We start from the raw sequence: 27,813 nt of genomic DNA, 5'->3' as shown, positions 1-27,813 counted from the left end.
GCTCAGACTTCCTTCTAGTTAGGTGGCCTCTGAAGGCGAACTGGGTCTAAACGATTACTTGCACTGCCTGTTTTCCTCCCCATCTAGGTGGTCTGCATATTTCGTGCTTCTAACTCCTTAGACCCTTCGGTAATTGTATATATACTGTATTTGATTGTGATGTATTGGTTTACTTGAGTTTTATCATGATTCTTTACTATGGTCAATATTACAAAGGCCTTGTAATAAATGTGTCTATATTTTTAATATAACACCTGCTTGGAGTAATTTGTAAGTGTCCTTGCTTTGTGTGATCATTGCGGGCTTTCAGTCACCCTCACCCCTCTTGAGACCTAGTCTTGACCGCCGCGATCGCTACCTTGATTGGTCTGGCTTGTCCAGAGGTTACCCTGTTCCAAGAAACTAGGCTGGACCTTTTGAACCTCTGCCCCTCCAGGACAGAGTTCAGAAATCCATCTTAACAATCACCATATTCACCTTCCACCGTGGTTTGTAGTTTTGGGGTGTCCTCTGCAGCCGAGGTGTTTCAGAACATCATCCGTGGGGCCCTCACTGACCTGGCTGGCGTTCGCAATATAAGTGATGACATTCTGGTCTTTGCCAAGTCGGAGGCGGAGCATCTGAACAAGCTGGCTAAAACGTTTGAGCGGCTCCAGTCGCTGGGTTTAACCCTACACGAGACAAATGTAATTTCCTCAAGACCACAATCAAATTATTTGGCTTCGTGTTTGATGAAGGGGGGATGTCACCTGACCCCAGGAAGGTAAAAGACATCATGGAGGCACGACCGCCTGAGAATGTATCGGAGGTGCAGAGTTTCCTCAGGATGGTCACCTACTGTGGCCGGTTCATTAAGAACTTGGCCTCTCGGTCGGAGACGCTGCAAGCCCTCACGAAGAAGGAGGTCACCTGGCAGTGGGGGCCGCTGGAGCAGGTGGTATTCGAGGACATTAAAGGTGCCCTGACTGCGAAGGATACCATGGCCTCCTTTGACCCCGCCCTTCAGTCAGAGATTGTGTTAGACGCCAGCCCATTCGGCCTGGGGGCTGTACTCACCCAGGTTGAAGCAAATCTGGGTGTCCGTCCGGTTGCATACGCCAGCAAGGCCCTGTCGGACACCGAACGGTATTCCCAGATTGAGCGGGAGGCCTTGGCGGTCCTCTGGGGCTGTCAACATTTCAGGCTATATGTGCTGGGGAGACCGGTGACGGTGGTCACGGACCACAAGCCTTTGTTACCCATGCTGGCAGGCTCTTCCTCCAAGCCACCAGCGAGGATTGAGCGGTGGATGCTGGCGTTACTAGAATATGGGGTCTCCCTGATATATCGGCCTGGGAGCAACAATGCGGCGGACTATCTCTCTCGACATACAAGAGGGGAGCCGGAAAGGGTTGCTCGACATCTGTGCGGAAGAGGCGGACGCACATGTTTAACCATAGCTCTCAACTCACACGCTTTTGGCGGGTGTCACCCACCTTGTAAACAGCGGACTCACCCGCCAAGCCTCCTGCACGCCCATTCATTTCAATGGGCCTCTCACCCGCCAAAAATAAAATCGGGTGTTTTCACTCGCCTTTACGACACAAATGGTTGAGAGCTATGGTTTAACTGGTGGTTGAGGTGGCAACTCCCAACCCAGTGCCGGTGAGCGAATTGCAACAGGCTGCTGCAGAAGACAAATGTTTCCTCATCCTGAGGACAGCCATTCAGCAGGGGTTGTGGAGGAAGGGACTGGACACTTTTGCCCTGAACTCAGGAGCAGGGACGTCATTTCACCAAAATGCCAGGGGTAGCGGAAGTGACATCACACAACCCTTGACCCCTTATGACCCCACCCCGAAGTGATATCGCGGGAAGTGGTGGAACACAACCTTTCACCCGTTGACCAAACAGGAAGTGGCATCACATAGCATTGTACACTACAAAAAATATGGTTATGATATCACTATATTGTGATGTACATTTCATACAAAAATGGATCACCATATGTATCGTTAAAATGAGTGTGTATAGGCCCATATTACCAAATTACTGGGAATGCAAGCAGACGTCCATGACCAAATGATAATCATGTGTTATTCTATAGCACTTACACTTAAGCGCTTTATATAGAAAAAATAAACACCCAATATCACCCAACCTGTGTTGGTACTCATTTATCGGCCTCAGAAGGAAGAAAGGCTGAGTTGAGGCGTTTAAGAACAGACTAAATCAGTGACTCACCCCCTGAAGTGTGCCTGAAATAAACCTTTAATGAGTCTAGCAATTATTGTATAGAATTCCAGAAAGACACATTATTTGATATTCCTATTCTTTCTTATTTAGGGTCAGTGCTGAAAGTGTTAGACTTGTGGCACTCCTGTTCTTATTTTTCATTTTTTTAAGGGGCCTGAACAAGGAAGCCAGGCACTCCAGAAGTAAAGAGCCACATGGTGTTGCCCAAAGCCCAAGAGCTTGCATTACAAAAAAATAAATAAAAAAATCTTTTTTTTTTTTTAGAGGTCGCAAGTGAGACCACAGAGGTCGCAAGGGAGATCTAAGAGGTCGCAGTTGCGACCTCTGGCGACCCCTAAATGACATCTCTGGTCAGGAGGCCAAAGCCACTCTGGAACAGCTGTGGAGGGTGAGGGACGTACTGACGTTCTCCGAGACCGGCCTTCTACTCAGGGGCGACCGGATCGTGGTCCTGCAAGGGAAAGTACAGCAGGTCATCAAGCTGGCCCATTAGGGACACCGGGGCGCTGCCAAAACAAAGGCTCGGCTGCACCAGATGGTCTGGTTTCCTGAGTTGGAGAGGCGGGTGGAAGAGTTTGTCACGGCATGCGTGTGGTGTCAGGCGGCGTCACCGGTGCAAAAGGAGCCCACCATAGAGACAATGCTGCGAGGCACAAGACCATGGGAGGTGGTCCATGCAGACTTTGGCTCTACAACCTGGGACACACACGTCTTGGTCATCGTGGATGAGTGGTCCAGGTACCCAGAGTTGGAGTTCATCAAGTCTGCGGCATTCGAAAATGTGGTGGTGGAAGTCAAGAAATTCTTTGCCACTCATGGGCTGCCCAAGGTACTGTGCTCAGACAACAGAGCACCTTTTCAAGGCAAGAGCTTTGCCAGGTTGATGGAGGACTAGGGGTTTCACCACAGAAAAGTCACTCCGCTTTGGCCCAGAGCTAATGGCGAGGCAGAGCGGATGATGAGAACCCTCAACAAAGTGTTCTGCATTGCTCAGGGGCAAGGTCAGTGTCTGAAAAGGCCCCTGTATCAATTTCTGCGGGAATATCGTGCCACCCCGCACACATCCACAGGGGTGGCGCCTGCCAAGGCACTGTTCAAGCGGTGTCCACGAGGGCTGTTGCCGGAGACAGGGGAGCATGAGCCTGCCGTTATTGACAATCAGCAGGTGGAAAGGGAAAGGAGGCAAATAACTGAACAGGAGAATCTCCGGAGGGGACTCAGGCCTCAGCAGTTTGCTCCCGACGATGAGGTGCTTGATGAGGTCAGGAACCGGCACCCCGATGGGAAGCTGTCACTAACATATGAGCCGGGGCCGATGGACGTGGTGGCCATGAAAGGATCGATGGTGACGGCCTCGGATGGAACCGCATCTGTCACGCTCAATGCCAACCTCTTCAAGAGGCTAGGTGAGCCCCGGGCGGAAGCGGCCCAAAGCCGGGACGTGATGGAGGTTCCAGATGAGGGCGGGGTTGTGGTTCCACCACCCTGCTCTCCAGCGTGGGAGAGCGCCAGAGAGGGAGTCCCACTCCGGGAGGTTGGCAGGAGGTACCCCCTGAGGACAGGACGAGGGAAACCTGCTGACCTCACTGACTATGTGCTGGAGTTCTGAAGTGGGATCAACATCAGGGGACCCGACAGTTGGTGCAGGGATCCAGGGTGGTTGCTATTAAAGGGGTTTTGTGATTTTGGGTTCAAGTGTGTTATATGTTTGTAGTAAGTAGTGTTCCTTTGTTCATTGTTATCATTATGAAAAAGGAGGAGTGTGGTATTGCCCCTTTAAGGGATCAGCATGCGGCGGAGTGACGTTGCACTCCGCTGCGTGCCATATAAATAAAGGGGGCGTTCCCGGCCGCCACTGAGCAACGGGGGCACCCAAACCGAACACACCAGTGTCCAAATGCGTCTGTGGGCGGGAGGGGGCTCACGGGGATACGGAAGGCTGCCGCCGACCTGTAACACTGGTCACAGATCCTGGCACAGCCTCTCCCAGTAATTAGGCCCTTATAACGCGGACAGACTCCTCCCCTTAACTTTCTCACCTGTCTTCTCTCTCCCCTTCTTTATGCTGAGCCTCCTTTCCCTCTTCAGTGACATTTGAAGCTTTGATCCTCTCCCCCTCCCTGCTCCGCTTGTCTTCTCTCCTCCACTCGCTCCGCTCTTTTGCCGACACAACTGGTTCTACTCCTGTTTAGGGTTCTAACCATTACCCTCCTGCTGCATTTGTTCTTCTCTGCCTCTACTATCTTCCTTCTTTCTTTCATAATTTCTGCACCTCACACCACATCCATTGTATCTCTTATGACCTCCTTCTTTGCCTCGACCACCTTCATAGTTCTCCTCTCCAAATCTGGTGTATGGATCAGCATCATATTATCATGGCACTTGACTGCGATTGCTGCTTCAGCTCCCTTTTCTTCCACTCTGAGAGGGGTGCACAGTATCTGCTGTTAGCTTGCCATCCTCCCAGTCCTGGCACCCTCCTTACCTTTCTTTGTTCAGAGCCGCCATTGTTCACTGAGGTGATTCCGCTTTGCACTCATGGATCCACACCACAAGATTCAATGGACTACTGCACTCCTCAGGGAGTAGGGTGCTTTCATGGTGGAAACCCCTGTGACTCTCTTTTTTTCTTTTTGTAGTTTAGGTGAAAGGACCCTTCACCCTTCCTCTCTCCAATTTTTCAAGTCCTCCCTCCCCACTGACTTTGGATTAACTTTGCCGCTGTATCTCTCGCAACCTCCTTTCCATCTGCCTCCTCCTCTTTACCTCAGACTTTTAACTCCCATGCACTTGCCAGATCGAACTGCTATTTTAACTTGTAGTAGGCGATTTTGATGACATCTTGATTGACAAATAGTTTCCAAGAGGGGCGTTGCATTGTGCAAGCACTGTGATTGGCTGTTATGCACTTAGATTCCAAAAAGCCTGCGCTGGTTCTCATGTGCGATCATCTTACAAGATCCTGCGAGCCACCGTCTTGCTTGTATTTACTTGCTGTTCTGTGTCTGTTTGCCTTGTAGCTGTACATCACTTTCTTTCCATGGTAAGCATTTGCAAGTCTGTGCTCGTCCCAGTTCCCTTCAGCGGCAGCTCGCATTCCTGAAGGAGGAGCTGCCACACAAGGAGGAATGTTTATTCTGACAGTCCTGTACAAACAAGGTGCAGTTCAGAAGGGTGTTGAGTTTGTGAAGTCTCACAGCTCTGTCCTGATAATGTTATGTTATGTTATCAGTACTTGTATAGCGCACTGTCACCAACGGAATTGGTCCCCAGGCGCTCTGGCGGATCTGTAAACAGGAAGGGTGGGGTAGGGTTAGTCGGGAGGAGGGGAAAAGGAGAGTGGGAGATGTGGTGTGCTGTTGGCAGCTTCAGCTCGGTATACACCAAGTGCTGGGGTTTGGTGCTAGTATCGGATCGGATGAAGGCCTCGAGTGCTGTGGGTGAAGTTTATGTGTTGTTGATGCAGTGTGGTAAAGTGTGTGCGGATTGCTGGGAGAGAGATGGTTGTGTGGTTTTGTGTGGGTTTAAGTATGCAGACGATTGAGGGTTGGGTTAGTGGGGTCTGTATCCAGGTTCAGGTACTTATGATTCCGTTAGAGTTGTATACCTGTGGGTTCGGATGTTGCTGGTTCCTGGTGGCCGACTCAATTTGGTGGTGTTGCGCTGATCCAACTGTTTCCTATTGAGTATAGTTTGGATTGGTGGGTGCGTCTGAACCTAATCTTCAGGTGTGGGACTGGGTGGGTGATATCTATTCTTAGGTGATCTAGTGTGACCCTGGTCGGTTAATGCTTTGAGTGGTTCAGGGTTGTGGTCATGTTGAAGTGTTGTCCTAGTGGATCCGTCTTGGTGAGCGTGTGTGTTCAGACGTTCGTATCCTTATGTCGTGACTGATTCTTTGATTTCCGTGGGGTGAACATCCTTGAGACTGTTGTTTAGTTGTAGTTTATGTGGTGGGGCATTGTGCTTCCTGCTTTGTATTGGTGGACCGTGTGTAGTGATGAAACATTCTGTTTCTCACCCATTGCATTGGACCTGTAATGCAGTGCTTCCTTTCCTTCTCTATGTTTTGGGCTGTTGGGGAAGGTCATAGTTAGATCCTGGTCCACTTGATGATTCGTTCTAGTCTTTCTGTTTTAGTTTGCTATGTTTACTGTCTTTGGTCGTATTGCGACTGTCTCCTGTTTGGTCCTTTAGAATGCCGTGGAATATTGACCTCAGCTTTTCCCATTGATTGATCAGTGCGTATAGCGGTCGCTCTCCGTTGGTTGATGTTTTTTGGTATATCGGTGCCCCTGTGGCCAGTCTTTCTAGTTATGACGTGAAGAGCCAGGTTTTGAGTAATTTCCTGAATAATAGGTGTTTCTTGTGTTACGTATTTTTCGGGGCTTGGTGAGAGAAGGAGGATCCTCCAAGTTTTCTTTTGTTGTAGGGCTTCGGTTCCAGGCGGATGTCCATGCTTGATCTGAGCGTTCTTGTTGGTTGAAGTAGGCGCAGTTTGTCTCTTAGGGACTCAGCGCCTTCGTTGTGAACTGCTCTGTGCGTAATGCACATTGTTTTGAACAAGTAAAGGCTTGGAGCCACAGTCCAAAGCGATAACTCGTTTCCCATTGCATGTTCTGCATCCCTGATTGTGAACCTAAAGGTATTTCATTTACAGCAGTTCAATGAAATGAGTGTGGTGCTGGATTTTGCATATTACTGAGGCTGGCCTTCATGTTAACGGTTTATAGTCATTTCGTCGAAAACAAAAATGTGGAACGTCATAATGTGGAAAAAAAAATGTAGAAAAAAAAAAGTCGAATTTTTTTTTCGAAATGGGGGGGTACCCCCTCCAATCCCCCTTTTTTTTTTTTATTTTACCCATTTTTTATACTTACCAAACCCAAAAAATACATATAAATAAACAAATAATAGATTCAACTTTTTTTTGACTTTTTTTTCGACATTTTTGTCATTCGACTTTTTATTTTCGACATTATGACTGCACACCCATGTTAACATCATGGTAGCGGGATCCCTATTACTACTGGGTTGATCCAGCATAATAGATTAGGAATTGACCTTCACTAGCTCCTAATTCACTTAATGAGTTGTGGTTCCTGGTGCCTATTGCTATCCTCTAACATTTGTATTTGAATTTGTATTTAGTTTATTTGTATAGTGCGCATGGCCCTCAGGCATCTGTGCGCATATCTTGGGTTACATTAACATAGTATACAACATAACAAATTTACATAAAGGCATATAGTATAAATCACATATTATACATACAGAAAGGCAAAAAAATACGGGTCATGTAGAATACATACATAGAGGCGCTCGCCCTTCCTGCAGTTTGCATCTGGGTACGGTAAGACAGTGTGTGCTTGGGCAGTTCATCTGCGGGCGGGTAGAGGTGTGGTGAGTGAAACGGTTAGCCAGATAGATGGGGGCCTGATTAGTCATGCATTTGTGCGTGAGGGCAAGCGTTTTGAGGGACATTCTTTGGGTAACTGATAGCCAGTGCATACTTCGCCTAGTGTCCGAGATTTGTAAAGTTCTAGGGAAATTTAGGGCTCCCCTGATGCCATTATTTTGAATAACCTGAAGCTTGTTTAAGTTGAGTTGGTTTGTCCCTAGGTAAAGTGCATTACAATAAATGAGTTTGGACATAACCAAGGTTCTGGCCAGGATGGTGCAGTTAGCAGTAGTGAGAAAGGGACGGCAGGCTGTGATGAATTTGCACGTGTATGCAGAAGCTGAAATAGGTAGATTCCTAAAGTTTTAGTATCATTGGATACCTTAATGGTGTTGCCATCAATATTAAAAGCTTTAAAGGATGGATCTAGTCTGTTGAGTCAGTGTTGGGAACCTAGGATGAGGAGGTCTGTTTGTCGTCATTGAGACAGAGCTTGTGTTGGGCCATCCACGCCTGGATGACTTAATAAACATCATTTACAGCTTTAGTGTCCGCATTGTAGTCACCAGTGATAGGAATGAGTATCTGGGTGTCATCAGCATAGTTGGTCTAGGTGACACCCAAATAGTCGAGTATGTCAAAAAGTGGTTTTGTAAACACATAACGTGTTGGCAGGACACAAGGATCCTTGTGGAACCCCACATAGGACTGGTGACGGTTACGCAGAGGCCGACGGGGAGAAGACCCTCATGGGCCTGTTATCCAAGAAAGATCTGATACAGGTGGTGGCTTTGTCTGAGAAGTGGGCAGCAATTTTAAGATGACGGCAGAGGATTTGGTGGTTAACCAAATCATATGCCGCAGATAGGTCCAAGAAGTAATAACAGGGCCAATTTACCATGATCTTTTAGATCCTCAATTTGCATTTTTAGGTCTAGGAATGCAGTTTCTGTTCCATGCCTGGGCCGGAAGCCTGATTCTCTAAGGCCAAGGAGTTTATTTGATTCTGGGTAATCCTGTATCTGCAGATAAGCTGCACAGTCTAAAATTTGAGCAAAAAAGGGACAGTGGTGATGGGCCTATAGTTTGTGGGTATGCATGAATCCAGGGTGGGTTTTTTCAGGAGAGGGATGACCCAAGTGTCCTTGAGGTTGTCAAGGACGTTGCCAGAGTTGAAGGAGGAATTAATGAGAGCAGTGATGAAGGGGCTAGTTTGTGTGCAGCCTCCTTGATAATGGGAGCAGGGCAGGTATCACCCTGGCAATTAGAGGGTTTGAGTTTGCTGATGATACTTTCATCCTCTGAGATGGTGAGTGGAGAGAAGCCGAATGGTGTGTGTGAGTGTGTGTGTGTGGTGGGCGTAGTATTGCCAATATGGGGATTAGGCTGTGGGTCAGTCTGAAGGCTATTTCTTTTGTCATTAATTTTCGATTGGAGAGTAGATATCTTATTGAGGAGTGCTTTTTGGATGTTGGCACACCAAGTACTGTCTTTGCTGAGATGTCAGAGGGGAAGCAGGAGATTCTAGCTCATTCAGAATTTTGAAAAGCTCATTAGTATTGGATTCCGCTTGTAGTATGTGCGTGTTGTAGGTATATTTTTTTGCTTGGAAGATAGCCTCTTTATAATTAAGGGTAGCTATAATGCGGCTATCTTTGTTGGCTTCACAGGGAAGACTTTTCCAGCGAGCTTCAGCGTTTCATTTTTCTTTGCGTAAAACTCTTAATGGTGGGGTGAACCACGAGTTAAGGTGAGGACGCTGTTTAGGTTTCCTGTATTTGATGGGGGTGATAGTGTTTATTGCTTTGAACATGGTGTAGTTAAAGGTATCAACTAGGATAGTGGGATCAGCGCATGACAGTGCAACCTTGTTAAGGATGGGCAGGATGATAGGAAGCAGTTTGTCACGCGTGATGTCCTTTTTGTTTCTTGTAGAGATTGCGGGCGCAATGTCCTGTTTAATGTATTGGTCATTAGCTAGGATGTTGAAGATGATGGTGTGGTGGTCGACCACGCACAGGGGAGGTTCGATTCTATATTGATGTTGCAGTTTAGGTTGGCTATCCAATCGAGTGTTCTCCCCTTGTTGTGGGTGGGTTCGCAAATGCAATGTGAGAAGCCTAGGTTGGAGAGAGTGCTAGCAATGTCCAAAGCATTATGGTCATTGGGGTCTAGGAGGCCAAGGTTAAGGTTGCTAAGTAGTATGATTTGGGAGTTCATCTTAGTTTTATCTACTAGGATGGAAGTAATGTCATCGGCAAAGGTAGTGAGTGGGCCTGGAGGCCTGTATATGAGGTGCAGGGTGGCGGTGTTGTTAGGAGAGATGGCGAATTTCACAGACAGTAACTTGGCTGAGGGGATCTGTAAGTTAGGGATGATTCTAAGGTTGATGGTGTCTTTGTGAATAAATGCGACACCACGGCCTTTAGATTGGTTTGAATTACGGTCAAATCTAATGATGGTGTATCCACTGGGAATGGCGAGAGAGATTAATGGACCTGAGGCTGCATGTAGCCAGGTCTCTGCAATGGCAAGGAAGTCAAGGTCTTGTGTGGGAATAAGATCTGCAATGTCAAGGGCGTGTGCCGGGAGGGACCTGGCATTGATGAGGGCGCCCTTGATCTTAGTTTCTTTAGGGGTATTTTTGAAGCCAGAGGGTAAGGGGGAGGCTGGGGGTGGTGTTACTTTCGTTGTCTGGTGAGAATTGCAAGATTAGTAGGATGTGCGTTGGAATCTGGATCTGAGTCTGAAGTTTCTAATGTGTTGCGTGCATGGTTGGTTAGGTGAGGGTTTGGATGCAAAATGCTCTAGCCAAAGGGCTGGAGAGTTCAGTTAGGGATTGGTCATGTCATGGTCATGAAGTCAGGGGCACAGGTATGCAGGGGTCGCATGCACAGGAGACCGGGGTGGACACTGTCCTGGCGCCTCTGGCACCAGGCTCATGAACAAAAGTAAACAAGAACATCCATTTAACACCAAAAAACTTTTATTATGGACATAGCACTTCAGATGCATTAACCTTGAACATTCCATCCATTAAGCAGGATGCATTAACCTTCAACATTTCATCCATTAAGCAGCCCCAAGTGTATTCTTCGGTGTGGCTGCTAATGGATTGCCTTTGCACGTGCTCGCTCTCTAGGAGTGGCAGGGTGTGGCTGGCAAGCCGGCCCTAATGGCCGTGCCCATGATCTCAGCTATATAAGCTGCCCCGATCCTCAAGACAGACGCTTAGCGTTATTCTGCACTTGCAAGCAGCGTAACGCTCACCGTCGCCTGAGGTCAGACTTACCTTGGAAGATCCTGCTTCCTGGACATCCTGCTTCCTGCCAGCATACTTACCAACTGGGGGAAGCTGTTCTTACCTGTACATCTCTTCGGTGAACCAAGTATTCATCTTTACACTTTCCGGGAACGCCGATATCTTCATCTTGGCACCGCTGCACGACACGCTCCATCGTCGACAGCAGCGCCTGCAAGGAAAAACAGAAGACAAGGTTAGACATCGAAAAAACAGTCAGTTTAAGGTTGCGCTTCGCCATACTTTGCGCTTTCCTTAAACCCTCACTTACCTGCTGTTGAACATTGCGGTAGCATCCATCTTCCATGCGGCCGCGTCTCGTGTCTCACAGCTGCATTGAAGCCACATTTTCATCTAAGGGAAGAAAACAGAAGAGAGACATTATTGCCGGCATAAATAGGAGCAACATATAAAGACATTAAACAGAACAAACAGCATCACAAGAGCTCAAGAAAGACTTACCAATCATAAGGAGAAGCATAGTCGCAGCTGGACTGGACTAATCCTTATCAGGGATCAGTGAAGGAACTAGTCCCATTCAATGTGCCCCTGCCAGAAGTAGCAGGACGGAGAGCTTATCTTCCATAATTCACAGGTGAGCTTTATGGGTCCGTGTATGCTCACAGAAACCGTACTTTGGGGTGAAGGGTTCGAGAGGTACAACAATCACAGATTGGCGCACTCACACACTCTTATCTCCACGCAGGAGCAGTATCACCACGTACCACCACTCACAGCTTTTCTACTGAGGGAGAGGCCTGAAGGGGGTGATTCAAGTTCAGGGAGAGCTGCAACCGTGCCCCAACGCTTCCGCAGAGACCAGGTGAGCATAACAGGTCACTTGCGGTGAGGATGTCGACGGGGTGTTAAAAGTGAGTAATGGGCTGTAGGGCGAGGCTGGCCTGCCAGTGGGTATGCTGAGGCTCAAAGTCATATCGTAGCCTGTGTGGCAGGCAGAATGCGGTGTGTTACGCATGGGAGTCTCAGTGGTGGTATAATGGGTGAGAAGAGCGCTGCAGTGATGGGCAAGTACACAGACCAGTGCAAGTGTCTTGACCAATAGCCCAAGGACGCGACGAGCAATGGGGTGCAACAACATAGTGATGTTGTAACAATGCGGGTCTTGGTAATTTGAGCATGATTAGCACAGTCAACAACAGCCTGAAACAACGGACTCGGAGATGGTCTGCCTACTAGACCGAAACCCACAATGATTTGGGCTACAAAAGCAACCGAGGAGCTCCCAAAGAAGGAGAACAAACTTGTCTTAATAATTTTCCCAGAGTATTCCCAGGTCTGTGTCAAATAGAACCGATCTTCTAATTGCATCAGTAGCTTAACCATGTGCGATTACACTGTATTTGGGGTCCTCTATGAGCATGTAGTAATTTACCAAAGGTAATCCAAGAAGGAGCGTACACCAGACAAGAGGTAACGCTGTTTATTGCAGCTGGGCAAGCACAAATCAAATAGCATAGTGGAACAGAACTGGTTGATGAGAGCTGACAAACCCGCCCACCACGGCCCAATCTTTTATACAGCCAAACCAGCATTAGCATTGGTTGATGGAAGGGATGGAACGGATGGAACGGACAGAGTGGATGGAACAGTGAATGGAATGAATGGATGGAACAGATGGAACGGATGAATGGATTGAGTGGATGGAACGGATGAATGGATGGAGTGGGTGAAACAGATGAACTAATGGAGTGGATGGAACGGATGGAACAGATGGAACGGACGGAGTGTACTGAACGAATGGATCGGATGGGGCGGATAGATCAGAGGGTATGGATGGAACGGATGGAATGGATGGTGGATGCTGCGGATGCCACGGATGGTGTGGATACTACAGATGGCACAGATGCTAAGGATGGTACAGACTATGCGGATGCTGCGGACGGTACCGATGCTGCGGCTGATGGTACATATCTGTATCTCCTATATATGCTATTTACCTGTATCCCCATGTTATCTGTATCACATGTATACCCTATCCATCCTGTCGCTATGTACGCCCCTCTGTCCTGCTTTCGTACTTTGTCGCAGGCGCTTTACTGATAACCACCATATCACACTACTACGCTTACTCTCTCCTATACACCATAACTCAACTAGAACACAGCTAAACCATGATAAATTTGGGCTAGCTGTTCTCATACTAACATGACTCACAAACACCTCATCATCCTAATAAAACACAGCTAGCTGAGCACATTCCGTCTAGTTTAGGCGACTCCTCAGGCCTAACGCAGCCAGAACTCAGTCTGGGTGTCCACCCTCCAGACTGAACACATCCAACTGATTTCCTCAGCTCCACACCTACTGCTAAGAAGCAGCTATCATGCAACAAACAAACCAGCTGCACACGTATCCGGTGCTCCCACGCACTATACGACACTCTCTCTCTCTACTGACTTGAGCTATGGTTCCCGAGGGCGTTCCACCTACCAGCGCTTTGAGGTCATATCAATGATATATAAGGCACTATATAAATGCCAAGTAACATAACATAACGTAACGTAACGAAAAACTTGAAAATTACTGATACATGCTATTGAGTGTCCCACAAAGCTAATTGGTGGAGCTCGTCAATCCCCTATAGCTGAACATAGGTTAATTAGAAATGACTGGGGCAAAGAGTCCCATCGCCCCTGGTTCATCAACTCCCTCGTGGCTCCACATTCTTTCCTATTATACCCCAAAGGTTAGTTGATAACATGTAATTGTGCTGAGCTGCAGGACTTTAATAACCTGCCATTGGTCAGCACACACTGCAAAAACATGAGACATCTTGAACTTGTGGGAAGGGAGACATTCAAAGGAAATGCGACCAATTAGGTGCATTGCGGACATCGGCGAGGGCACAAGATACTTGTTGATTTTCAGGGTCACCAGACTCCTATTCAGATTGGCTGCTTCGCATATCATTCCGCGCCCCACATCCCTCTTCCCAGGCCCACCTGCCAAGGGCAATTTGAAACTGGTGGACCTACTTTGTCTGTACCTTGCCAGGCATATTTCTGTGAGTTTAATTTCCCCCTGGGCCCAGCGAGCGCTCGAGGGCTTGGCTCGCCGACCTTGTATATATCAGCTGGTTCTGCTCCCAGCAACTGTTCTCCTGGGAGCGGTCTGTGACTCTCCCCCACCCCACTGTCATGAGGGGTCTGAGAAATTCTGAGTTCCCCTGTGCAGTCTACTCACCTGTCGTTTTCACCTGATTTCCACTGGTGCCGCAGCACCCTATATAGTTACGCAATCCTTCAGCCCATAGCTTCTCAGGCTGCGTGCACACTCAAGGCACCTAGCATGCAGCCGTCAGTGATGCTCTATCCCCTGCCAGGGGTGCCTCCCACATTACCCCCATCTCCTGCAACTGGTAGATGCACACACCTGGACAGCTATGTATCAGCACTTTCATTGCAACACAATGATCTCACTAGAGCAAATGAGTGGCCATGTGAGAGACCTAATTTAATAATGTCAGAAGAAAAGAGGCCCCCTCACCCTTTCAATCTACAATGGATGGGAGAAGAGGGACAAGAAGATATCCGTAGAAGCATTAGAGTATGTAAGGCAGTGATGGTACATTACTTTGTGGAAAACCACTGCTTGAATCCTGTCACAGCCACAGTAAGTGCACATAGGTGTCTCCACTACTGGCAGGATGGCCCAATAGGCCCAATAGGCAGGATGGCCCAATAGGAGGGCCAAGGGCCCTATAAGAAGAACAGACAGATTGGCAACCTAGTGGGTGGAATGCGGTAGCGGTCCAGTTTTGACGGTTCCTGGAGACAGAGAGAGGTGAGGGATAAGAGGCAAAGAATGGAGGTGGTGACAAGGAAGAGAGAGGAGACTGAGTTGAGGAGGAGGTGGTTTAAAGGGAGGCAGGAAGGATAGGAGAAGCTGAGAAGGGGTGGAGAGAGGGTGGAGTGACAATTAGTGTAAGGTTGAAGTAGCAGATAATGGAGATGGATAGACAATTAAAGCAGAGTTCCCCTCACTGTAAGAACTAATGACTATTTGTGATGAGGCGTTAACCCCAAACTGATGTTGGAAAATTTACATTTTATATGATGAACCAGTATATCACCCGATCTCTATCACTCCTTTCCTGGGCAAACTCCTGGAAAAGCTGGCCATCTCCCAGCTTACTCTCCAGACTGAATCTGTTGGTTATCACCATGACTATCATTCTGACTTCAGAGCAGCCAGAGGCACGGAAACTGCTCTCCTGAACACCTGTGATGATCTGCTCACTAACCTTGACTCTAGCCTTCCTTCTGTCACATCACGGACCTTCCCAAGAAGGCCCAGTACCAGCTGCACCTCCTCAGAGGCATTCCTCCTTTTATCACTGTCCCCAAGAAGCTCACTGTCTCCAGAGCCCAGGTTCCCTCTAGGCTGGACTACTGCAACAACCTCTTCCTCTATCTGTCTTCCTCTACTCTCTGCTCTCAGCAACTAATCCAGAACCGGACTGCAAGACTTGTCCTTGGCCTCAAGCCCAGGGACCGTATCGCTCCAGCCCTGAAATCTCTCCACTGGCTCCAGGGGGCTGCAAGAATCAAGTTCAAAGTCCCCTGCATTGTCCCCAAGGTTTTCTGGGGACGAAGCCCACACTACATCCAACTTTCTCTTCCAAAATACCTTCCTTCTCGAAATCTTCGCTCAGACCTCAAACTCTCTGAGGGGCAGATGGTTCCGAAGGCAGAGAGTAGGGAGTAGATCTCTTTCCTCTGCAGGTGCCTCCCTCTGGAATGGCCTCCTTGCCCCTCTCAAACTTGAGCCAGACCACCTGAAGTTCCGGAAGCAGCTCAAGACCTTCATTTTCTCCTCTGATTTCTCTCTCTTTCCCCTGCAGACCTAACTGTCTGCTTGTGCCGACTGGTTGCTTGACTACCCTCAGATTCCACTGGGTACTAGGTTCCTCCACAATCAGTCTCCGCTGCACTGCCTACTGGCCACTGCACTAAGAGGCTGTTACTGTTACCCACAGTCCCCTTCCTCCTCACACTTACCCAGAGCTGCGCTGCCCTCGCTGTATTTACTCAGAGCAATGCTGCCATCATTGCACTTCCTCCCTTCCCTCTCCCTGGCACTTCTCCCTCCTCCCTTCCCCTGAACTATACTTCATTGCACTTGCACAATCTGAATGACAAAAGGCCTAGTAAGATCGCTTGTCTTGTCTTCCCTCTGTTTCCCTGGTCTTGTCGCGTCTAAAAACACTTGTGTACAGGTACGTTATAAATGATGTATCATATCATATCAATACTAAGGAGGATGGAAGGGTGAAGCACAGGCAGGAGGTTGGGAGAAACATCAAAGTAGAAGTTGTTGAGTTATTTCAGGAATCAGGTCGAGAAGAAACTGTAAAGGAGGGGTAGGTAAAAATAAGAGAAGATTAATACAGATAGAAGTTGTGAAAGATCGGGCGGAGGTAAATCTAATAATCTAGGAACTATGTAGGTACAAGCATATGGTGAAGTGTCGAGGAGGTTCCGGGAGAGAGACAGATTGGAGAAGAGAGGGCAGGAGTCGCGGGAGAGTGTGTGAGATTGTTGCAACCTGTCAAGGAAGAAAGTGATGATGGTGCTTTGGGGAATAAGCCAGGACACTGAGGTATGGAAGTGGTGAGTAAAGCCTCTTGAAAATGTAGGTTACCAGCCTCTTGGTGGAAGCACTTTGATTTTGCCAATCACTATCCTACCCCATCTTTTTCCCTTGTTCAGGTCTAGTATGCAAGCACAATGGTAACTAGAGACCCAGCTAATGGGACCTCCGTGGAAATGAGGAGAAGCAAAAGACCTCAATCTACAAAAAAAGGATCAAGCAAAATGTGCAGTGGGGATCAAGCAAAATGTGCAGTGGCACATAAAACCCCATGACTGTGAATTGATTATCCACTCTGGTGAGGAAACACAGATTGAGATTTATAAGTGAAAACCCATCAAACTGTCATTGAAATCTTACATTGTATTTTCTTAATTTGGCCCCCACCCAACTGCAACTAGCCCTAATAAACCTTTGTTAAAAGAAGCTTCTTTGCGGCTGCTTTGTGATGTTTCTACTCAGCTTTGTGATATGGGTTAGATACATCTTCTTAACAATCAACTTATGCACGTTAATTATTCTACAGGACCTTCCAATGCAGGTCACTGACCCTTATCCAGGAACATGCATGTTTTGATGTTACAGTTCCCATATAGAGCACTGTGTAAAATTATGTTTTAAGTCATTATTATCTTCATAAGGAAAACTGATGGAAATAATGCAGGATACGTCTTTTGTGCTTTATTCAACTTTTTACTCAGTTCAAATTTGTAGTTCCCTTTTGTTGTCTGTGCTGACGTATTGAAGGAGCATTCTTTTAACTCATTCTTAAACAGTGTTTCATTCACCATTTATTAAATTGGTGCATTCTTGGAAAAGCCACATCATCAGTCTTCCTACCAAGCAGATGTGTATATCATTGTCTCATTATATTTCTTTAGCAGGGCATGCAGGAATGACACCAGTTTCATTCAACATTAAAATAGAGGGGAAGCCATATTTCATAGACCAGCTCGACTTTGATGGAGAAAAATGCATCACCACTTCTAAAGGTGAGCACCTTGGATCACCCCTGCCATTTGAGATTGCCACTTCTGGGTGCCCACTTTCCTGTGCAAACCTAATAAATTTCATTGCCTTAGGGCCTCTACGCTTGTGTTTGGTCCTGCTTATAGTAGTTTTGGATATTGTTAAAAGATTTTGGAATCTCCACTCTGTGTATAATTTGACATTCTTCTCAACCAAATGTGTAAACATTAGAACATCACTTACCACCCTCTTGTTCTCTCCACCCATTTTTATGGTCCCGAATACAGACCAAATCTTCCTCTTCATATCATCCACAGAACCTGCCCATATTCTGTAGGACTACACATATAACTTCAATTCTCCCTCGATGATCAAACTCCTCTCTCTACTCACTCTCTTCCATCCCCTGCCCGAAGCTGTTCCCTTCCAGGTACAGCCTGTCTCTCTACTGTTCAATGTCATTTCAGTAGATAATCTTTTAACAAATTGACCCTCATCCGGAAACTCCTGAGACCATGTCTCAGCAATATAGACCTTGTAACAAAGTACCCTGTTTGGCTCTGAGAACTGGTAGTGCACTGACCCTACGGACTAGGATACCCCCGGAACTTCAGGATGGCAACCTGGGAGATACAGCACAGCAGCCTTGTCACTTAGCAAGGGCCAGCTACATGGAGAATACATCTCAAATATTGCCCGGAACCTCAATTACAAATTGCAACAACATGCTCACTGCCCAAATAGACACCTTGCAAGTCGGCCATGTGGAAAATAGGGTACTCAAGGGTCAAACCCACAAAATGGTCATAGGTCCCTTCAAAAGATTACCCATAGATACCAGCGACCACTAAATAGACCCCTCAGAACCAATGGGGCAGACAAGCAGGTCCCAAGGAGCAGTGGTCCCACAGAGTGGGCAGCATATGTGCACCCAGCTCACTTTGTGCAGGTACAGAAACCACACTTGAATCTGCCAGATTAGGAAGTTAAGCCCTCCAGGATGGCAGACCTAATTCCTGATGCTGCAGTCTAGCAGTAACTGGTGGTCACCCAGGCCCAGACATCCACAATTCTCAATGACCCTACAGCACATCTGCACAACTGAGTTCTCTTACCTCAAAAAGGGTCTGAAAAGGCACTAAAGTGCTACATAAGCCCAAGCCCAATCAGTCAGTGTGTGAGTTAGGTGGAAGGAGGAAGTGGCTGGAGCAGGAGCAAGAACAACAAGAAGATGAAGTTAGGAGAGGTCTGAAAGAAGGAGCTTGCAGGAGTCTGGAGAAGAGGAAAGGAGAGGAGGAGCTAGAAGGCAAGATGGGGCAACGGCATTGGTAGAATTTGTTGGGATAAGGCGGTAGAAGGTAAAGTTATATTGCAGCAGGGCAAGGAGAGGTGTTAATATGATCTAAGGAGGAGGCAGAGATGTGTTAGGAGGTTGGTGTAAAAGATATAATAAAGGAGTAAATTGATGATTTGTTTTTTGGAAGATATGAGGGAATTTAAGAAGGAGGCGGGAGAGTTTAAGGAGGAGGTTGGCAAACTGAAGAAGACGATCAGGAGGTTGCTATGTTAGAATAAAACTGGAGGAAGAGGTTAGAGACTACAGACTTGGAGGAGGGGATATGAGATTTGTTAGAAGGAGATTGAAGGAGGGATACAATAGAGAGTGGATGAGGTGGCAGAAGGAGAGTTCAAGAAGTGATAATGTGTTATTGTTTGGGTATGGATCACTACACCAAAAATAATTACCTATCCCAAGGTCTATAATGCTATTCACACATGGAGTTGTGCAACTTAAACGGAAAGTGTTTTTTATGTGGAAAATAAACACATGCAAATAACATGTAATGTTAATTTAATGTGCATGGAACTAGTAACAATACATTTTACACATGTTGTGCTTCATTGCTGTTTGTTAGGTTGGTGAATTGAACTGCACATGTTCCTTTCTGCCTTTACACGGGTGAAGGCAATTGTTTCTATGCTGCTTGTCTGGCTGCTGTTCAAATCAAAATATTTGGAACAGTGTCTACACCAGAGCTTACAGACTGCATTGTAAGCATTCGTATTTTCTGAGAGGAGTTCTATGATGGAATAAATGTGCTAATAGAGATTATTGGCTTCCATCCAGACGTTTGACATTATTTGAGTGATCTTTGACTTTAAAATAAATTATATGTAATGCCACCAATTACTGTTTGAGGGTGATTACCTGCGTACTGTACAACACCGAGAGGTCCTTGACCACCCTATGTTATACATTGGTGCATTGTAACTCTTGGGAGATAATAAGAAGCGCATAGAGTGGGCTAATTTAGAATTTAAATATCACTCAAGTGGGCAGGATTTGTAAGACTTCTCCTGTCACGTAATACAGATAGCACCTAGAAAGTGATGCCACTAATTCATGTTTGATTGGGAGTTGTCTAAACACTGCACAGCTTCTATGAGGCCCTTTCCCACCCTATGTGATAGGTTAGTGCACTGTAGCTCTGGGAAGAGCATAGAACACACTTAAAATAGGATCTGAACCATGCTAGTACCGATACAGACTGATAAAACAAAGAGCATCTAGGAATGTCCAAAACTGGGTTGCTCTTGATATGATATGATAGGTTATTTATAACGCACTTAATACCCAGAGGTTTCTAAGCACGGACCCGGGGATCGAACCTGTGTTGCTCCGTGTCATCTTGCTTCCAAGACCAGCACTTTGCCCCTGCGCTATCCTCCCCTGACCTTCTCTACAAAGTACCCAAGCATCCTCCCTTGATGCTTACTGTACCAGGATAATCAAGAATTATTTGCCCATGATCCTTCTAATTATTAGAGACTTAACATCTATTTTTAATCCAGGTTCTTGTTACTCAAGAATTTACAGTGGTTGGGGGTGTTCTGCTCCTGAAGAAACCTATTGCTTGCTTTTTAAACTTAGTTAATCTTTTTCCCATTTCTCTTCTTCTTTTCCTTGCTAAAGTCACAGAAAAAGCTGTCACCTGCCAAATCCAGGACTTCATTAGCACCTCTGAATTGCTTGCACATCAAAAGACTAAGTTCTGGCCCACTGAGTGCAATAACGCTATCATTTTAACAGTCCAGAAGGACTTGTGCCAGGCAGTGAATGTGGTAGTGTCTCTGGTCTCTGGTCTGATCCTTCTAGATCTCTCAATTGCTTTTTACCATAGACATTGTAGACCAGACACACTGTTCTGCACAGCCTGTGCAGGTTATGTGTATGAAGGACTCCCTTGTCATCACTCCAGTCCTTTGGGCTGCTCCAACGCAGTTATGATCATACCAAACTTTGTCTCAATTCCCCATCCTTCTCAAGCTGTTTGTTTTTTTCAATATCCATGTTCCAGCTTTGGCTCGTCTTATTCTGTACTATGTTTTTAGATTTTACACATTCGAAATCCATACGCAGATCTTCTGACTGGAGACTGCTGTGATTGATTTAGGGTAAGGCCCATTCCTCAAAGATATTTTATTTTACAGAGCTATGGTAGACCAACAAGACCCTGACATAAAGATCCCAGTACAGCAAAAAGTGAACCCTGTGAAAAACCTGAAGGTATTCTCGCAGATAGAGCCCAGGATCCCTTATCCAGGTGGTCAGGACATGGCCATCGCTGTTGGATCCAGTTCCTGGGGGTGGACCAGTGGGGGAGGATCACCTGGGTGAGGGAGACTGGGGTTATGCTTGGGAGAATACCCAAGGTGAGGCGTGGCACTGTACCGAGGAGGAAGAAGAGGACGAGATCCCTGAGGCCTTCGTAGGTTACAATACATCTGCCTCTCCCCCTTGCATGAAATCCCTCCTACCCAGATCCCGTAAACCCTCCATACAAAACCCATCCTCTAAGATCTGTAACCCGCTTGCCTCTCATTCGAACAACCCCAGACATTCTTTTCCACATTCCTCTAGTTATTTTGTCCAGAACACTCAATCTACTAGGACAGAACACTACTATTTCCACAATCCCCTATGTTCTGTTCTCCATCCTGGTCATTCTCGCCCATTTCACAAACCTTCCCTATCCCATCCCGTAGGATACTTTCAAACTCCAAACCCTCCCCTTTCCAATACGAAGACTATAATACCCGATAATACCTTATCCCCATCCTACCACGCAGAACATGTAAGAACTCTACCTTTGCCCTTTTCTGGCACCAACACTTTTTCCTGATGTAGAAAACACAGGATTTATAATAAAACTGTTTACCTGACATGTCCCGACACAAGGGTCTGGCAAAGTCAGGCAATTGACTTAAAACACACACACCTGACGGCTCTTCCTTTTCCCCACAGAGATAGAAGGTGGAGCAAGAGAGCACAGTACAAGCAAGGCGAGCACGGCAGACAGCACGAGACGGATAATCAGGCGCGGCAGTTCAAGAGAAGGCCTGTGGCACCCTCGTGGAAAAGCCTAAGACCACAAACAATAGCACAAGTGTCTTGCAGCAGATATCAACGGTACCCGGGGCAAGCCTACGCCGATAAGCAGGAGCGAGGGAAGCTCCCTCGACCGTGGTACCGTCCTTGACTCCAGTAAAGGCAAAAGCCAAGCGGTTCATCACAGTCAGTGAGTTGAGGCGAGAATCGATAAGAACCAGGCTGTGTTGAGTGAAAATCGCAAAGTTTCAATGAACTATGAAAGAATTGTATAAACCTTAAGGGGAGACCAGATGCAGAGGGAAACCAGCACCACATAGGTGCTAACTCAAGAGACTCTGTTTGATCCCCATCTGAACGACACTACAGGTACCAGAAAGCCGTAGGAGAATCACCAAAAGAGGTCAAAGTGGTCATACAGGTGGTCTAGTAAAATCCCTGTACAATCGGAAGACTTTGATCTACAAATTGTGTTAAAGCAAGGAGAGTGAATCCCGCCATGTGAGAAAGCAAGGGAATTGAATCCAGTGAACTATGTGTGAATGTGAAGTTAGGAAGAGTGAGCCCGACCGAGGGATGCTGACGAGAAGGGGGCAAAGTCTAAAGTCTCAAGAAACAGTGTATTGTCGAAGATTGAACCCGGTTGAGGGATGTCCACTATGAACTGTTTAAAAAGACATTGAAAAGCCAAGGAAAGTGAATCCTGCTAAAGAGAGGACAGGAGAAGTACACTGTCCCACTTGTCATTTGGAGTCCAAGGCCGACCGAGGGAGAAACCAAGAGACATTATAAGACAGGAGAAGTACACTGTCCCGCTTGGTCCCAGCCCAGCCGAGGGAGATCCAGGGGTGAAGCCATCACTCAAGTTAGTGTCTGAGGGGTCAGCGCCCATAAGACGACCCAGGGGTAAAGCCGTCACCCAAAGCATTTGTAAAAACAAACTTTGTGTATGTTTGTTGCTTGTATAAACCTCGGAACCAGAAGGCAAAACCACTGAAGGCCTTAAGACTGATAGGAACTGTGGGGTGAAGACATCACCCTACGTGAACTATGGCTAAAAATTGAGACGGGTCAGCGCCCAGAAAGGGGGGGGGGCAGGGGTGAACCATTATCACTCAAAGGGACTTTAATTTGGTTAAAGACACTTTATTTTTGCTATTTGAGGTACATCAGGCCCACAAGGGCAAGTGACTTTCAGAGGAAACGAGACTTGTCCATCGACAGTCCTGGGGCTTACCATTGGAACTGTCGTCTCGAGGCCCGAGACTGTGCTGTGCTCCAGGATCCCACTTTACCCTGTGCTCAAAATGTGGGCAAGGGACCCAAGCTACCGCATCCTGACATATTGTTTAAGAACACTTCTTTCTTTTGTTGAAAACCATCCCACACCCTTTTCGTATTAGTGTAAGGATGGGCAATAGTTTTCTTAGTATAGGCCCTTTTCATTTGAAACAACGCCACAAGGACTGCCTTATTTTCATTTGATGGTCATCACTTGCTCCCACCTTATATTTAGATTAGGCGTTTTTTCCAACCTGCATACAGCATTCAGTGTTCAATAAACACCCTTAAACTGTGATCACTTGTGTCTGTCTTACTTGTTGCCACCGTGAGTTCCTTACAGCCCCCACCTTTCAAACCAGTCACCTTTTGACAGGAACACACGATTCTCCATTGCCTCTACATCGCGCCTCTCTCATTCGAGCAACTCAAGAGATATTCACACCATGAGAAAATACATTCACAAGTCCCGCTTGCAACCACATCTACTGTCCTTGCCAAAGTTTAGGCGTCTTTATTCTCCTATACAGTATCCGTACTACAAATCCCTGACACCAGTGCGTTCCCGCAAGAAGGGACGTTACAGCCCGGATTGGAGATTGCCATGGAGATTGACATTGCGGCCCTGACACTGGCCAGTTTCAGCTCACGCTGTTTTTTGGTCACGTGTTACCATCCCGTGACATTTAAGCACCTCCTTCCCATTCCGCAGTGCTTCTGAATTTGCGGAAGTGTGTTGACTTTTTTGCCTTGCTTTTCGTGTTCTATTTTGGATTACCTGGTTTTTTGAACTTTTACCTGTCATCTGGATTTGCCTCGCCTTCTCCTGGTCTGGTTCCGTTAGCTGTATCCTTCCTGCCTTCAATCTCCTCGACCCGGAACTTCTTCTGGAACTGCCTCTTGTTGCCCTGGTCTGCTACGTTTGCCATGTTCCTCCTTCAGCATTCTCGATCCGGAACGTCCTTTGGATTGCTTTTTTCCTTGCCGTCTGGTTTTCATGCTCTTTGCTGAATCTGCTCTTCTTCCTGGATCTTCCCATCTAGTTGGATTTGGAGTACGGGTTGCTACACAGGGACTGGCGACTTTCTATGTGTGTTTAGCAATCCCCGTCAGGCGTCCTCGTTTTCGTCGGGCTAGGACTCGGACTAGAGACTTACTGACTCAGGCATTCTCGTTTCGTCGGGTATAGTCTTAAGGGGCTGCTCCATTTCCTCATCATCCTGCTGTTGCTATGGCTCTGCAACTAATTATTATTCCCGAGTGGACTTTCTGGATTCCACCGTAAGACACTCCTCTTGATTGTGTTCACACACACACTTGCAGACACACGTATCATTTTACTAAACATCAGGGCACATGTCTTACAGGTCGTAACAGTACACATTGGAAGAAACCTTCCGGCAGACTATTCTAACAGTTGATGGCATCAGCAGTTTTGTCCTCATTATACCAAGGTTAGTTGGGGTTTTCTTTACGTGCATAACCTAGTCATTTCTTGAGAGAACAGGATTAATTAGTGTACTTACTCTCTTAGGTCATCTGCCGTTCCCTGGTTCCTTTCTTCAGCCTGTGTTTGTGGGATCCATTCTTTCAAAGAATAGATCCTACTGTCTTGTTATTTGGTCACAGACAGTAGGCTATATTGTTGAGAAGAATCCGTCGGCTACACTACGAAGGCAAGTAGAGGCAGATTCTGACACCTTTTAACCCCTCATCTTCACATAGATTTGAGTAGAGAGTAGAATATTACCATAATCTCATATGGAGGAACTATCCTGTAGAGAAGGAGCCAAGTGCCTCTACTGGAAGTCCCACCCTATTCTTCCCATTTGTTGGGAGCCGGAAATTGCGAAATGCACAACGTCAGTATTGGTCTCTATACCGCGAAAGTATCCAATGAGAAGACCCTATGAAAGGTATCCTCAGAGATCGAATGGGCTCTTAGGAGAAGCGCCTGAAGAAGTGTGAAGTTGTCAGGAATGGCACTCTGTCAAGAGTGGCACAGGGTACCCAGGTAGATTTTGGGTGGCTGTGCCGAAGTAAGGTAGCAGATAAGCACACACAGCAGGGAGTTAAACAAGAAAGAAGAGTAGGAAACTGTAGCTGTGAGCCAAAAGGGGCAAAAGATACAAAGGTACAAACAAACTGGATTCCCTCTTGGGGTGTATGCTGAAATGGGAAAGAGTGTTCCACGAACCTTAGGAAACTCCAGCCTTCTGCACAGATTGCTATATCAGAGGCCCACGCTGTATGCTCATGGCTGGGAACAACAGCAGTGGGTGTCTGTAACACTGAAAACGCGACAAGGGAAGGGGCAGAGGTTGCCTGCCGAAAACCAACAGGCAAGCTCTGTACAAAGGGATTACATAAGACACATGAGAAGACAAGAACAGATATATCCAGCGAAAAGGAAGTCAATGAGCAATCTAGCAGAAGGAAATGAAGGAAAGGCAGTTAGACTGAAGTAGATAACCTAAGGTGGATTACAGAGGACTCAAGGAAGAGAACAAGGGAGCAGCAGTCAGGAAAACAGAAGGGCTGCAAAGTAGGAAGCAGGTCTGCAGTCAAGAGTGGCACTAGGTGCAGGCAAACTGTAGTGGACTGCGGAGGACTGTAGTAGGCTGCAAGGCAGGGAGTCCAGAAGAACAGGACAGAGAGAGATTAGTAGTAGGCGACAGACAGAGAGCCCAAAAGAATAGGGCCACGAGGTAGGGAGCCCAGAGGAGCAGGGCCGTAGGTAGCTAAGTGTAAAACAGGCTGTAAGGCAGAGGAGTGTAGCAAGCCGCCAGGCAGGGAGCCCAGAGGACAAGGGCTGTAGGCAGCGGAGGGAGACAGGCTGCAAGGAAGGAGCCCAGAGGACACGGGCTGTAGGCAGCGGAGGGAGCAGGCTGCAAGGAAGGAGCCCAGAGGACAAGGGCTGTAGGCAGCGAAGAGGTGCAGGCTGCAAGGTAGGGAGCCCAGAGGACAAGGGCTTGGAGACAGCAGAGTGTTGTAAGCTGCAAGGTAGGGAGCCCAGAGGACAAGGGCAGTAGGCAGCCGGAGTGAGGCAGTTTGTAGGCAGGGAGCCCAGAGGACAAGGACTGTAGGCAGCCGGAGTGAGGCAGGCTGCAGGGCAGGGAGCCCAGAGGGACAAGGACTGTAGGCAGCCGGAGTGAGGCAGGCTGCAGGGCAGGGAGCCCAGAGGACAAGGACTGTAGGCAGCCGGAGTGAGGCAGGCTGCAGGGCTGGGAGCCCAGAGGACAAGGACTGTAGGCAGCCGGAGTGAGGCAGGCTGCAGAGCTGGGAGCCCAGAGGACAAGGGCTGTAGGTAGAAGGCAGCAGAGCAAGATCGGCTGCAAGGCAGGGAGCCCGGAAAGGGCACTGGATCAAAACAGGATAATGCAGCAACAGGAACAGCATACAATGTAGCAGATCAAGGCAAACAGGAGCGGGGAGATCTCAAGATGCAAGACATTGTGCTCCTGCAGGCAGCTGCTTATATACAGCCCTGCCCTGTTCTGAGGCAGGCTAATTGTCAATCTGCCTCCTCCCTCTCTGGTCCTGAGCAGGTGGAAGCAGCACTGGCCGCTAGGGTTTCTGGGGATTGTGGTCCCAATAACGATGAATGAGAATAGCCAGGAATTGAGGACTGTAGCCAGGTGCATTATGGTAAATGTAGTTAATTGAATAAAATAAGAAAGAACCAAAGTTGAGCAAATGGAAATAAAAGACCAAGGCGTGAAAAGGAGTTGTTCAAGGAGTAGTAGGAGGATAAATGAGTACCAAGTAGTCCATGATGGTTGCCAATGCGTGTGCCAGCAGCGCGGGCATGACAGAAGTAGTAAGGCAAGAGCCTGGTGATGTCACACGAAGCAGAAATGACGCACCAAGAAGAGATGCGAAAGAAGAAAATATATAGACCTTATAGATTCTGATGACGAAACAAAGAGATAAGTGACATTTCATGTGCGAGACTGAAGATTGCACGAACGAAGAGCACTGAAGAAAATGCAAATCGCTTTATAATTGTACAGATGCTGAAACGCAAGTAGACTAAGTAATCATAAGGCTGGCTATAAGTAGTGAATAGACTGCAGGCGGTGCCGCCAATGTATATAAGTCTACATAGATTCTGGATGTTCCACGTCAAATTTTAGCAAACTAGGATCCCATGATCGAGAAGGGCTGAAAGTGTGGCGCAGTACGAGAAAACAACTAATGCTGAGCGAAGATTCGAGAAGGGTTGTCTGGCCCAGTTTCAAGAGTTGGGGCCGCCAAGAACGTGGTTATCTATTCGAGAAGATACAATGAACGTGAGAAGCAAGGCAAGCTTCTGTTTGAGGTGTAATGGAAAAACACTAGAAGTGCCAGGGTTTATTCATTTAATAGTATTAAATACAAAGAAGGAGCTCAAAATGTGGTCTCCTGTCACATGGTCAAGATGAGAAAGGACTTGGGGCGAGCTGCACCGAGACTAGAATATAAGACCATGCTTGCACTCTCTTTTAGTCCCAGTGACGAAAGGCTATTGCAAGGCTGAGTTCAAAGACTGATTCGACTGGCAGACAGTAGGAGTGATGATGGATGTTGGGTTAATTGGGTGGGAAGGCATGAGCTAGTTGAAATCCTCCAGCACATGGGGTG

General features: G+C 47.2%; 1 protein-coding gene across 3 annotated transcripts in view; it reads left to right on the top strand.

Annotated features, from left to right (window-relative positions):
* Nucleotides 1–27,813, top strand: part of LOC138567642 (zinc finger protein 2-like) — a 452,076-nt gene that overhangs the window by 178,304 nt on the left and 245,959 nt on the right. For 2 of the 3 annotated variants that reach the window (XM_069646105.1, XM_069646104.1), the window contains one exon: nucleotides 17,432–17,542. In XM_069646105.1, coding sequence (XP_069502206.1) covers nucleotides 17,432–17,542 — 111 coding nt within the window. The remainder of the gene's footprint in view (nucleotides 1–17,431; nucleotides 17,543–27,813) is intronic. The other variant, XM_069646106.1, reaches the window with a different exon arrangement.

This window comes from Ambystoma mexicanum, chromosome 2p (assembly GCF_040938575.1).
Source record: "Ambystoma mexicanum isolate Mex_15411 chromosome 2p, UKY_AmexF1_1, whole genome shotgun sequence".
NCBI lineage: Eukaryota > Metazoa > Chordata > Amphibia > Caudata > Ambystomatidae > Ambystoma > Ambystoma mexicanum.
This window is presented reverse-complemented; position numbering and strand designations above follow the sequence as displayed.